Here is a 14,577-nt window from a genome sequence, read left to right as displayed (position 1 = left end):
AATACTTTTGACAGGGGCTTGAATACAATGCGCTTCTGCAAAAATACAAGCAGAATGTACTTCAGCTCTTAGATATGCTGGTTTAGAAATGCAGGTGATTAGAACATACCCTTGGGAATAATACCACAAATGTGGTAACCAATAAAACAGAGGAATTCATGTTTTCAGAAATATTGGTAATCAATGAAAGTACCAGAGGTGAAGTTACATCACGGGTCCATTCACAGATTTCTTAATCAAATTCTTGAAAAGGATATAGCAATGTACATGAACTGTACATCAGTGGTCCCAAGACGCCGACCACCGCTGCATCACAACGGATCCAAAATTGGATGAATGAATCTGCAACGATAGTGAGGGTCTTCAGCAAGTATTCTGAATCATTATAGGTTCATTAGGTTGCACTTATAATTAGTTAACATACTTTTGCGACTCAGAAATAAATAAATAGCCTTGAGATATGTAACATATGTGGATTTCACAGCTTTCATCACACACCTTGAGCAGCAAAGCTATGAGATCAGCCTTTCAGCAGTCTCTTATTATGCTTGCATCCATGTAGCCAGCTGAGAAATGCACCACGACCACATTATGCATTATCACACGAGTCAAGCAAATCACACAACCATTTCAAGAAATTGGAGCTGGGTCCAATAACCATTCGAAATAATTACCTTGGTTTCTTATTTCATGTTTTACTCATGTTTTATCAACCTGGTAAAGAATCTTACCATTTGAGGTTTGCCATTCATGCCAGGTGAGCGCAAACACCATTCTTGCATCATAAAGGGCATCAATAAAGCATCAGGAACACCAGACACTGGAACCTGTACAATCCCAGCTGTCAAATTAAGAAAACACAAAGTCAGATCACAAAACATTTTCTTGTTGACAGACAATGCATGATGCAAACATCAGTTCATTATGAGCTAACCTGCTCTCATCTCTTGCAAGTGTAATGATCTCGTCATCCGAGCATCTCGATCTAGATGTTCTCACACACATATTTTGACCTTCACCTAGTCACAAGAATAACTTTCTAAACTCAGTTTACATTCTATATTCTTCAGAGCCAGATTCATTAATCAGTCCATCAGAACTAAAAAACAACTTCTACATGCATGTGTCACACTTGATAAAGGCAAGAACAAATAGATGAGTGCTATATCAAAGGAAAGCACCGTCAACTCTACGAGGTTGTAATGGGGCTGTATGTGTGCTTAACTATGACAACTGACTATGTACAATTGGAAGCTCGTTCATGCGGTGACTGAAATTAATCATTATGCCCTGATGCCAAAGCTCATCCACTGATAGTTAACATTACACTCAGTTTTTGGTACCCAAAAACTAAGTGTAATGCTAATTATCAATGGTATATAGCTTTAACCGCACAAAGGAAGTAATGTGAACCAATTAGATGAAAGCACTATTGCTAGCATTGCACAGGCCTACCTAATCACAGTTTTCTACTGCCTAAACTCATTTATATGTACTAAAGGCTGCACAGTACAAAATCTTAATTCCAATTCAGTAGATGTGTACAATGCTACATAATCTACACACACCCATGGATAGAATATTTCTTCCGAAAGGTGCATCTAGGTTTTATACCTCACTCTTGTTTAGTACAGGAGTGTAGGTAGTAATCAGGGGATGCCAAAATAGCTTCTCTTGTTCAAGTATCTAACTGCTTTCGTCTGCAGGAAAAATACAGTAGATAGTTAGTAACATATGAATAACAAATAAAACACTATCACAATCTAAGATCCAACTCTCCTGCGACTTGTGCCTCCAGATCCAACTCTTGCAATCTATCTCACACCAACCAAGCCATCAAATCATCCACAATCGTTCCCATTGTTTACTGGAGACCACCAAAGTCAGATTTCAGTAACAATACTGAAACAGAAAAGAGAAAAATGTTGTTAGTGCACACCTCCTAGCAGGCTAACAGGGTGAGATTAGTACCTGGCAGTACAAAGAAAATATTCTAGAACAAGAGCAACAATGAGTACGATCAAAAAAAACCCGTTGCGCCCCGGCGCAAAAAGCCCGACACATCGAAACCGTAAGCACCTAATCTACGATAATATTTATTTGCACGCTAAGACTCATATTTTGTAACCTTTAGTTATAGTCTTTTGTAATTATGATGAAAACATTATTTTTTTGTGATTGGGGTGCATACTCTTGTTGGAATCCTGATTGTGCCATGTGTAGGGAAAACATAAACACAAGAAGGAACGATGGTCTTTGTACTTGCTCTCATTCTAAAACTGAAACACTCGAATTAAAGTGCAGGTTCTTATCAAATACCCTATACCAAACGCAGAATATTCAAAAAAGAGCTAAAATGTACATGAAGACCTTACTAATCTTTAATCACATCCCAAGCAGCCAAGTCATAGGGACACATGAGAAAGTAGTGCTCAGACCTTTCCTCACATCTGCAAAAGTGAGCCAGTGCCCAATATTCGGGCAATCATGTGCCAAACGGCAAAGGTTTCATCTTGTGGGTTTGACAGCCGATAGCATCTGCCAGTGTTTCTCCTCGCACACAAAAGTTTGGAACCTGAAGTACTTTTGAACACGAAGGGGAGGCTCGTGCCATCCTGTCAGGTCATAGGTTGACTTGACTGAATCTGAATAAACGCCACCTTTAGTACGTGGCCATGTGGCAAATTGTAAAATCCCCCGAAAAAGGGTATCTGTGTGATCTTGGTTTCCATGCCGAGGAGAAGAATACACTGACAGTGTCCGATTCCCTTTTGCCTGATTCAGGATTAATTATGCATCCACCTTATGTCATTCTGGACTTAGAAGAATTAGAGACACCAGCCCCAGACGTTCATCAGCAACCCACCTGTCACACAGATTCGCAGACTTGTCATGGAATTAGAAACAAGGACTATAAGTGTTATAATAAATATGACCAAAATTTATATCAACTTACAGTTCTATATGGTTCCAACAAGCTATGCAAACCTGACTTGCAAAAAATACAATATAAAATGAAGGATTGTACTGAAGCTACAAAAAATATCTAACATGATCACAAAGGCACCATATTTCAGTTAACTACTCATATTTATTGGACAGTTTGAATAATGAAGGATTGTACTGAAGCTACAAAAAATATCTAACATGATCACAAAGGCACCATATTTCAGTTAACTACTCATATTTATTGGACAGTTTGAATCATACCACAAGAAAAGGAAGCTTGCATGCCTGATTTGTTGCCTCCAAAAATACTTGGCGCAATACATAGTATAACCCAAAAGTTGATCTGTGTCGTGCTATATATTGTGCGATTCAAAATAGAGTGGTCAAAACAAAATAGAAATCCTTGAACAACAGGAACTCGAGTGGTCGGAATTAGAGAGGGATGAAACATAGAAATATGGAAGCTTACCAGCAACTTACTGTGTGTCTGCTGCATCTTTGAAACAGATATTGCAACCAATTCCTCCATGATAGGCACATGCTGCCGCCAAACCAGAGGGCCTCAAACCTCCATTCAGCCTTGCCTCTGTCTTAAACCCAATCTGGCCACCATCGTCCCTAAAACACACAGGGTGCTACCTTTTCAATGGTCTTGTGAGATACGAACATCATTAACAGCTCTCAAATAATTCAGATGAATTACATTAATCTAAACATTTATAGTTGATAACAAAACATCACCGGCCACAAGCTGCACCACGTTTAATATGCCATTAAATTAAATAGAGCAAACAAGTTAATTCCCAACAGTTTTAGGCATGTCAGTGAGCAGTGCATATCCAGCTAGACGCTACTAATATTCTTCACTTAGAACTGGATGGAGATGGTAACACCACAAGTAATCAGGGGAAAACCCTGGCATATCCAAAATCAACAAGTTTTCAATATTAAATGATCATTGATCCTAGGTGTCTACTCCCTAGACTTTCAGCACAGTAATTATAGACATAATTAAACCTCTCTGAATACTTGTGGATATTAAATGATCATTGATCCTAGGTGTCTACTCCCTAGACTTTCAGCACAGTAATTATAGACATAATTAAACCTCTCTGAATACTTGTGGTGTTACCCTGGCACAACTATCTGCTTCTGTGGGTGTTCCTTGCTCCCTATAAACCACTGCTCCCTATAAACCACTGCTTCTGTGGGTGTTCCTTGCTCCCTATAAACCACTGTTCCTGGCACAACTCTCGTTTCTATCTCACGGATGAGGGCACAACTGTAGGGAACCATCTGAATAAACCACTGCTCTTCCTAATTATAGACATCCTACACTGCATTTCCAATAAAAACCTGTCATGTAATCCGCTCCTAAATCCAGTTGAGAGAGAGAGAGAGAGAGGAGAGAGCGATGTAGGTACCAAATCGTCCCACCCTGCTTCAAGTCGACGTGGTGGCTCCGCCAGGAGGATGCGCGGGGAAGCCGAGGTCGCCGATGCGCGGCGGCCGCCGGTCTCCCAGCTCCTTCCTCTTGAGGCGGCCGCCCCCACTCCGGCCCGTCTCTGTCCGCGACCGTCGCCTCCGGTCGCCGCCACCACCGCCGCCTCCGGTCGTCGCGGATCCGCCCCGCGTCGGCCCGTCCCTGGCCGCGCCCGGCGCCTCCGGTCGCTGCCGCCTCCGGTCGTCGCGGATCCGCCCCGCGTCGGCCCGTCCCTGGCCGCGCCCGGCGCCTCCGGTCGCCGCCGCCACCGCCGCCTCCGGTCGTCGCGGATCATCCTGCTTGGGAGGAGGAGAGGCGGCGGCACGGGTTGGGGGAGGAGGCGGCGGCACGGGACGGGAGAGGAGGTGGGGATTGGGGGAGGAGAGACTGGCCCGGTTTTCACTGCCCCAGACGAGAAGGGTGACATGAACGAGCATGTGTGGCTGCCTATGACCGGTGGCCCCCGCACGTATAAGGTCCCGTCTGTCATGGACTCGGCAGAACAAGCAAAAGGTGATAAAAAAGTGTTAGCATCTAATGGCTGAGGTGAAATGCGGGAGTGAATCCCTGGCATCCAACGGCCAACGAGCATTTGCCCCTCTCAGACCCTCTGGTTGCCCGGGTAGTCTTTCAACATTTATAGAAGTAATGTGTTAGAACACCACCCCGCCGACGTGGAGGAAGACCTGTGGCGGTTTATTAGAAAACAGCAACAGAAAAGTGATATTCTATTTCCTTACCATTTTGGGTGAGTGTTTCTGTCTTGAGCACATTCTCTTTTGTTTACTCCATGCATGGTATGTGGCTAATCGATGAGTTATGCATGATCGTGCATGTATCGTGTCCGCAGGTTCCACTGGATTCTTATGGTAATTAAAGTTCAGACCTCCTCGGTTCTCGTCCACGACTCTCTGAATATGGATCCGGCGCTTTGGGGCGACATGAGAAAAATGATGCAAAAGTAATTATTTTCATTCATTTGCGCTCTATATCGATCGGCCTATTTCGTTCATCATTTCCTAATATCAAGTAACTAATTAATAACTCTCTTGTTTATTTAATTTTCTTTGCCTCGTAGGGTTTGGAGACGGTTCGTAGATACCAAGGTCGGTGAATTCAAAAAAGAGCTACATTTTAAAATGGCGAGTGCCGACGACTGGGGATACTCAGCCACCGGGGACCAATCTATGTGGATACTATGTTTGTGAGAGGATCCGGAGATACCGCAATGAGCGGGACCAGACGTGTGAGAACAACATCCCGAGGAATAACCTCCGGAAGACCCTTAGTCCAGAAGCTCGCTTCCGACCACTTCAAGAGGAACTAGCTGGATGGTTGGCGAGGGAAGTCATCGATCCTAGAGGAGAACACTATTACGATGACGTAGATCTTTATAGGCACCGGAATTAGTAACTAACTTGTTCAAAATTGTATATGGTCATCCGATATTGAATATATATTGTATATGGTCATCCGATATTGAATATATATTGTATATTACTCTTGAATTCTTTTTGGTTCTAATTTCAAATTTGTTTGAAATTGTACATTCATATGCATGTATGTATACAGTACCGTAGAATATGTGAAACTCCTTCAAAATTAAAACCCAAAAGAAATAAAATAATACAAATTAAAAAGAAACCAGATTTAGGGGGAGGGGGGGGGCTAAACCCTAAACCCTGCGGAGGCCTTTAGTCGCGGTTGGCCAGAAGAACCGCGACTAAAGGGCCTCCGCCCTGGCGCTCGCTTGAGGCCCACGTGGATGGGCCTTTAGTCGCGGTTCGTGAGGAACCGCGACTAAAGGGGGGGGCCTTTAGTCGCGCTACTTTGGTCGCGGTTGGGCCACCGCGACTAATGGTAGTTGCCAACCGCGACCAAAGCCCCTTTTTCCACCAGTGATTACACCAAATTTGAGAAGCTGTGCAACGAAAGAACATAACTATCCATGTGAAACACATAGTATCTGAGTAAAAAAAGAACACACCTCATCAAAGCGAGCAGTGGAGGGGTTCTCATTATCACCGGGTGCCCAAATCTTGACATCTGCATCAATGCCACAACTCGCAACAACAATCTCGGTAGGATGTTGTTTAACACAGTTCACAATCCGTTTATCTCCTTTCATCACTCGTATAAGCTCCCCATCCTTCTTTCTCCAAATAAATATATTGCCACAGTCTGATCCAGAGGTAACATAGTCACAATTGGGACCAAGGAAGCTAACACCTTTAATGGCATGCTTGTTCTCGTGGCCCTTGAAGGTCCGAGGTACAGGCAACTTCTCCACGGCAATGCCACCAAAATCGTTGAAGTGTAACCCATGCTCTCTCGAAAAAAGGTAGATGTTGTCATGACGATAGGATGCTAATAGCTCGCCGGTCTGTGAGAAAGCCAAACCGGCGATTCCATCTCTCTTGTTACAAATCAAATCTGGAGGGCAGAATTGCTCAAATGGGATACCAAATTTAGACCTTTCCAGATCAATCTTACGGGCATCATATAACCGTACATACTCATCATCTCCGGAAACTGCAAAACAAGAGGGATATCTCGGGTCCAGGGCAATAGCATAGAGTTGCATGGTGTCACCTGATAAGTAATCAAAGCTTCTAACTGCACCACATTTGAAGAGCTTCCTGGGGCGTTTTTCTCTCAGGTCAAACTGAAGGGAAGAGAAAACAAAGTCAGCAGCAGAGGAATTCAGCAGAGATAATTACAAGTGGGAAGTAAGTTCACAACTTACATGCCAAACAGAGCCATCCTCCACACAGCTAAAGAATGTATGACTTCCCGGCTGAACAGCCAACTGGGTCACCATGTACCTCAGGTCAGCAAGCTTATCAGTAGACACACAACCCCCTTCTTGTATCCGTGAACGCCTCACCTGTTGCACAGCCACACCAAATACCCGACCCATGACCATATGAGCAATGTAAAAAAGCTCAAGACTGGCAGCATGTGTATACCTCGGCATCAGCGCCGCACGTGATGATGCTCTGATCATCCGATAAGGGCATGAACCGCGCGTCCAGCACATCGTTACCATGCCCGGTGTGGAACTTCAGTGCCGATGCTGGCTCTTCCAAGTTCCACAGCACGGCAGTCTCATCGTCTGAAGAAGACAGGAGCAGGCTCCCGCTAGTGTTGAAGCTTATGCTGTTCACGGCACCCTTGTGGTTGCGCAGCCTTTTCTGGATACCCAGGGAATGCACAAAGTCCTGCGCAGCGAGCCAAACGACAGATTAATTCTGCTCTTCAGTCTCAAATGGAGCAAATTGTTATATTTGAGATGCACAATAAACGAAGAACGAAAAGTAAAACACTGCAGGGGACACGAGATTTTAACGTGGAAAACCCTTGCAACACACAAGGGAAAAACCACGGGCGCCAGCCAGCAAAACTTCACTATTTCGGTGGTGTTTACAAACGCCGTGGGTGTACAATGATGCGATGATAACCCTAGCGGCGGCTTACAGGGAATATAAATAGGCGGTGGCAACGATCCGTACCGCAGGCGTCCCTGTAGGGCACGACATATGGGCTAACTTCTGACTACGCTACGCTTCGGCCCAAGCCTCCGGCGACGGGCCTCGCTCCGCTCGTCAGAAGTTAGCCTCCCTTTAGTATATGAATTTGGATCACAAAATAACAAACTCCACCTTGAGACAAATTCCTTGTAGCATGAACTTCAACAATCACCTGAATCAACAAAGAAAACACTTGCCGGCGCCAATAGCCACTTGGGCTAAACAGTTATACCAACCAAGCTTGAGCAAAGCTCAAACTTGGACACAGGGACAGGCTTAGTCATCATATCAGCAGGATTATCATGAGTACTAATCTTGCATACCTTCACTTTACCTTTTGCAACCACATCTCTGATTGCGTGGTACTTAATATCAATGTGCTTTGTCCTATCATGGAACATCTGATCTTTAGTAAGATAAATAGCACTTTGACTGTCACTCGAACAACTTAATGCAAGAATTATCTCCACAAAGCTCAGCATATAACCCTTTCAGCCAAACAGCCTCTTTACCTGCCTCAGCAATAGCCATGTACTCAGCCTCGGTAGTAGATTGTGCAACGAAGCATCCCGCAAAGTAGCCTTCCAGCTAACAAGCACATCCACCAACGATAAACACATAACCTGTGAGGGACCTTCTCCGATCCAAATCGCCAAGCATAATCTGAATCCACATATCCGGCGAGCCCCTCACCAATCCTGCCAAACCTCAAGCAAGCTTTTGATGTGCCGCGAAGGTACCTGAAAATCCACCGAACAGCTTTCCAATGTTCTTTACCAGGATTAGCCATGTATCGATCGACCAAACTCATAGCATATGATAGATCAGGACGTGAACAAACCATGGCATACATCAAGGAACCAACAGCACTAGAATAGGGAACTCGAGACATGTACTCAATATCATCTTTAGAGCTAGGACATTGCAAAGCTGACAACTTGAAATGAGAAGCAATAGGAGTAGTAACTGACTTTGCATCATGCATATTAAAACGATGAAGAACTTTCTCAATGTACTTTTCCCGACTAAGAAACAACAAACTAGACTTTCTGTCCCTTTTGATTTCCATGCCTAGTATTTTCTTAGCAGGACCAAGATCCTTCATCTCAAACTCACTACTTAATTGATTCTTTAAAGTAGTGATCTCTTTCATGCTCTTGGCAGCAATCAACATATCATCAACATATAGCAGCAAATAAATAGGTGATCCATTAACAAACTTGATATACACACAACTATCATACTGAGATCTCTCAAAACCATGTGTAAGCATAAATGAATCAAACCTTTTATACCACTGTCGTGGCGATCGTTTCGGACCATAAAGGGACCTCTTTAATTTGCAAACAAGATCCTCCTTACCAGGCACAACATAACCTTCAGGTTGGTCCATATATATATCCTCCTCCAACTCACCATGCATAAAAGCAGTCTTTACATCTAGCTGCTCAAGCTCAAGATCATGCATAGCAACAATACCAAAGAAAGCACGAATAGAACTATGCTTCACAACCGGGGAGAATACATCATTATAATCAACACCTGGAATTTGATCGAAACCTTTTGCTACTAACCTTGCCTTAAACCGTGGAGGCTCATTAGGAGACAAACCTTCCTTTCTTTTGAATATCCACTTGCAGCGGACAGCCTTCTTTTGTTTAGGCAAGTGCACAACATCCCATGTGCCATTCTTCTCAAGCGATTGCATCTCTTCTTGCATCGCACCTACCCACTTCTCTTTATCAACCGAAGCAATGGCTTCGGTATATGTAGCTGGTTCAATATCATGCTCCACCTGTTCAGCACAACTCAAAGCATAAACAACAATATCACATTCTTGAATTAATCGGGTAGGAGGTGTAATATTTCTCTTAGGGCGGTCAGCAGCAATAGACCGTCCTTGTCGCTGAACAAAAGGTGGTGAAGGTGGAACATCATTATCATCATTGTTGGTTTCAGGAAACACATTTTCATTCTCCTTTGCGTGCTCCACCTGCACGCCAATTCTGTGCTGCTCATCATCAGAAACATCAGGAGAATCAATAGCATCAGAAATATCTGTAGACGGACTATCATTAAACATAACCGCCTCATTAAAAACGACATTCCTGCTCAACACAATTTTCTTAGTTTCAGGATTCCATAATCTATATGCCTTAACTCCTGAACCATAACCAAGGAAGATGCACTTAACAGCCCTTGGCTCCAACTTTCCATTATCAACATGAGCGTAAGCGATGCAACCGAAAACTCTCAAATCTGAATAATCAGCAGGCGAACCAGACCATACCTCAATTGGAGTTTTCTTATCAAGTGGAACAGAAGGTGACCTGTTGATGAGATAACATGCGGTGGAGGCTGCTTCAGCCCAAAAACCTCTATGCATCTTTGCATTAGACAACATGCAGCGAGCCCTCGAAATAATGGTCCTGTTCATGCGTTCAGCCACGCCATTCCGTTGAGGGGTGTACGGAATGGTATGATGTCTTACCATCCCATCATTGCTGCAAAACTCATCAAATTCATTTGAACAAAATTCCATACCATTGTCAGTACGGAGTATCTTAACCTTCTTTTCAGTTTGGGTTTCTACCATAACTTTCCACTTCTTAAAAGCATTAAAAACATCAGATTTATGTTTCAGGAAATATGGCCACACTTTTCTTGAGTAATCATCAATAATTGTAAGCATGTAATTAGCACCACCATTAGAAGTTCTACGGGACGGACCCCAAACATCAGCGTGTACATAATCTAAAATGCCTTTGGTGGTATGAACGGAAGCATTAAATTTTACTCTTTTATGCTTACCAAAGATGCCGTGCTCACAGAACTCAAGATTACCTAAATCGCAGCCATCAATTAGCTCTCTCTTTGCCAATTCTGCCATGCCAAGCTCACTCATATGTCCAAGACGCTTGTGCCAAAGGTTAGTCTTACTAGTTTCATCGGAACTAACAGCAGCAGCAATACCGGGCAAAGTGCTACCTCTAAGGACATATAATTTCGCAGAATTCATATCACCAATCATAATAATGAGAGAACCTGATGATACCTTCAAAAGTTTGTTCCCACCTTTGTACTTGTACCCGTCACAATCAAGGGTACTCAAAGAGATCAAATTCCTCGCCATGGAGGGTATGTGTTTCACTCCTGTCAACGTGCGTGTCATCCCATCATGGGTCTTGATCCGAACAGAACCAATGCCAACAATGATGCACTCGGTTGTCATTCCCCACACGCACAAAATCTCCACTCGCACGGACTCATAAGAACTGAACCAATCTTTGTTACAGCAAATATGAAACGAACATGCAGTATCAAGAATCCATTCATCATCACGTGAAACACATGCAGCCAAAACAGCTAAGCAATCTCCATCGAACTATCACTACCAGACAACAACAGCAGCCTCACCCTTACCGGTGACAACGGCAGCCTTACCATTACCATCATTATTTTTCGGTTGGTAAGTTCCGTTCCTTTTCTCCTTGTTCCGCAGCTTCCAACAATCATCAATATTGTGGCTAGATTTCTTACAATACCTGCAGAACTTGTCACGTCCTTTGGACTTTGAGCGACCTCTATCGCCCTTGCTCTTATCTCTCGTTGTTGTGGTAGTAGTTATCTCGCTGCTCGGTCCTGCCACGGACCTCTAACGCCTCCGCCTTGGAGGACGAACTTTCAGCCTGCACCATAGATTTCATTTTCTCCTTTTGTTGGAGAGCATCATAAACTTCCGCGAGAGTTAGTTTGTCGCGGCTCAATAATATGGTGTCACGAAAATTACTGAAAGAATTAGGCAGCGAGCATAAAAGAAGAAGACCTAAATCCTCATCCTCATACTTAACTTCTATAGACTGCAAATCAGAAACAATCTCTTTCCAGGAAGATAGGTGATTCATTACCGAACCTCCCTCTTGCAACTTATGCGAGAACAGCTTCATCTTCACGTGCAATCTGCCCGTGAGATCCTTGGACAAACAGATCTCCTCTAGTTTGACCCATAACTCGGCGGTGGTTTTCTCCTGCAGCACTTCCTCGCAGAATATTATTGGACGGATGGAGTTGAATCAACGATAAAGCCTTACGGTCTTTCCGCTTCTCCGCATCGGTCCAGGTATCCTTCGCTTTCTCGCCGAAAGCATCGATCGCTTCATCCAGATCTGAAGATTGGGCGAGAATCGCCCTCATCTTCACTTGCCACAAAGCAAATCTCGTGGTGTAGTCCAGCTGCGGTAGATCGAACTTCGGTGACGACATCTCGTAAACCCTAGATCCAAAGAACACGGGCTCGATACCACTTGTTATATTTGAGATGCACAATAAACGAAGAACGAAAAGTAAAACACTGCAGGGGACACGAGATTTTAACGTGGAAAACCCTTGCAACACACAAGGGAAAAACCACGGGCGCCAGCCAGCAAAACTTCACTATTTCGGTGGTGTTTACAAACGCCGTGGGTGTACAATGATGCGATGATAACCCTAGCGGCGGCTTACAGGGAATATAAGTAGGGCACGACATATGGGCTAACTTCTGACTACGCTACGCTTCGGCCCAAGCCTCCGGCGACGGGCCTCGCTCCGCTCGTCAGAAGTTAGCCTCCCTTTAGTATATGAATTTGGATCACAAAATAACACAAATGACTGGCTGGTCCTGCGGCGTCCCCTCGCCGACTCCTCTAGGCACATATGGGTGGGGGTTACATTGACCCGGGAAACTCTGTGCCACAGAGGTGCCTAGCATGGTCGAGAGTCGAGCCAAGGCCTTGATGAGCAAGTGTGAGTGGTGGCTAATCTCCTATATTAGATTTGTAAGAAAAAAATCCATTGTTCTAGCCGCTAGGCTATCCTTCTATGAATAATGAACAAATTTTCATGGTTTATTCTAGAAAAAAAGCTTAAAAATTGCAGACTAAATTAAATTTTTGGAGAAAAATAATCCACATTTCCTCGTCATTGTGGTCGTCAGTGGAAGGCTGCAAGAACCCCAAATCCTAGGTGAATCGCAGTAACCTCGGTAGCAGATACTGAACTTGCTCACGATAAAACTAATGTTGCCGATTTGAAGGTCCAATGGCTGGCTCAAGAAGAGTGAAGGTTTGAAGGTGCGGGGAGAATAGAGGGGTGGAAATGGACCTCGGAGGCCATGAAGGCGTCGGCGAAGCGCTTGGGCGGGAGGCGGCCGACCTCGCGCTCCCACAGCCGGGCCATCCGCGTCCCTTCCGCCGGCATCGCCTCCTCCGTCGTCGGCGAGGGTTTCTTCTCCCTCTCTCACTCTGCTTTTTTTAGGGGAACACTCTCACTGTGCTGCTTGTGCTTTTGTGTTTGGAGAGGTCTTATGATTCGGCAACCAAAAAAAACACAACAAAATTCTATACGTTGTTTTATTTCTTTTATATTTTTGAGTTGCAGTTTTTTAAACTATACCCATTTGAAAATCATGGATTCGTCGTTTTGTGTATCTACATGGAGTTCGGTATTTGAAAAAATTATTAAGTCAATTTCAACGTTTTATTGAAAAGAATTCAAAATTTATTCTATCAGCATACAAGATCTTAGAACGAGTACCTTGTATTTGTTTGGGGAAAATTAACAAACATGTTGATCAGATTGTAGCGAAGACCGACAGCTAGCACTATCAGAGTGTTCCTTTTTGCAGTGGAAGATGGTTGCAGCCAATTGAAGCCACTAGTGTAAATTTTTGAATGTTTTTATGTAGATGCGGAGAAGACCGGACACTCCTCCGGCCACGCTAACACGTACCAACGCGCGCGCCCTGTCTCCTGCTCCATCCCCGGCCTAGGATCCGTGGCTGCCGTCGCCGCATGCTCCCCTTTCTCCTCCACCGCCGGTCTACCAACTGTCATGGCGACAACGAGCAATAGTCCAGGCCTTGCTGGCCCTTTTTAATTTTTAAGTTTGTACACTTTTATAATTATGTAAACTATGAGATTTTAATGAATGAAAAATATATTTTTTTGCGTCGGACCGCTAGGAATACCCCCAGATGTAAATGGACACGTGGTCGATTTTGAACATTTAGACCGACGAACGGACCCAACCGATCAGTTTTGACGTCCATTTTGTGTCGGCTCGTTGGAGATGCCAAAAGCACACAAGCTTTCCCAAGTCTTTTTTTTTTTGAAACGAGGCAGAAGCTTTGCCTTTCATTGCTATAGGAGAAAAGAGTTGGCCCGTTTATGAGGAAAACTGGCCGAAAAACCGTTACAACACGACACCACACGCCAGCCCCGAGGCTGCGCTCCACACGGGTCGACACCACACCTCAACGCAACAGGCGGAGGCGAAAGACCGGAGCCACCGCTCCCACTACCACGCCGGCCCCGAGGCCGCGCCCCGCCTGGCTGAAGACGAACCTGCCTCCGCCGAAAAAAACCACCAAAACGCACCACGAGCCCCTATGTCCGGTGGACATCCAAACCGAGGCCCCAAGAGGCAAAGCGAAGCAAGAGCGCCTGTTGCGGTCAGAAACCCACCGGCGAGCAGCGACTGGCAACACCGTAGAGCCGGGAATCTCCCAGGACTGCGGCTGGCCCTGGTCCCTCCGAGCGACGGCCCGCAAAGCCTTCTGGTCACACGTCTGATGCT

The 14,577-nt window shown here is 44.6% G+C and overlaps 1 protein-coding gene across 1 annotated transcript; it reads right to left on the bottom strand.

Annotated features, from left to right (window-relative positions):
- Positions 1–2,808: 2,808 nt before the first annotated feature.
- LOC124665184 (DDB1- and CUL4-associated factor 8-like) lies at positions 2,809–13,200 on the bottom strand. Its single transcript, XM_047202592.1, has 6 exons — positions 13,105–13,200; positions 7,402–7,653; positions 7,179–7,319; positions 6,420–7,097; positions 4,082–4,266; positions 2,809–2,866 (listed from the first exon to the last, which is right to left on the bottom strand). Exons 1-6 carry the CDS (start codon positions 13,198–13,200, stop codon positions 2,809–2,811), a joined length of 1,410 nt encoding a protein of 469 aa, XP_047058548.1.
- Positions 13,201–14,577: the final 1,377 nt, after the last annotated feature.

This window comes from Lolium rigidum, chromosome 1, assembly GCF_022539505.1.
Source record: "Lolium rigidum isolate FL_2022 chromosome 1, APGP_CSIRO_Lrig_0.1, whole genome shotgun sequence".
NCBI classification, from domain to species: domain Eukaryota; kingdom Viridiplantae; phylum Streptophyta; class Magnoliopsida; order Poales; family Poaceae; genus Lolium; species Lolium rigidum.
This window is presented reverse-complemented; position numbering and strand designations above follow the sequence as displayed.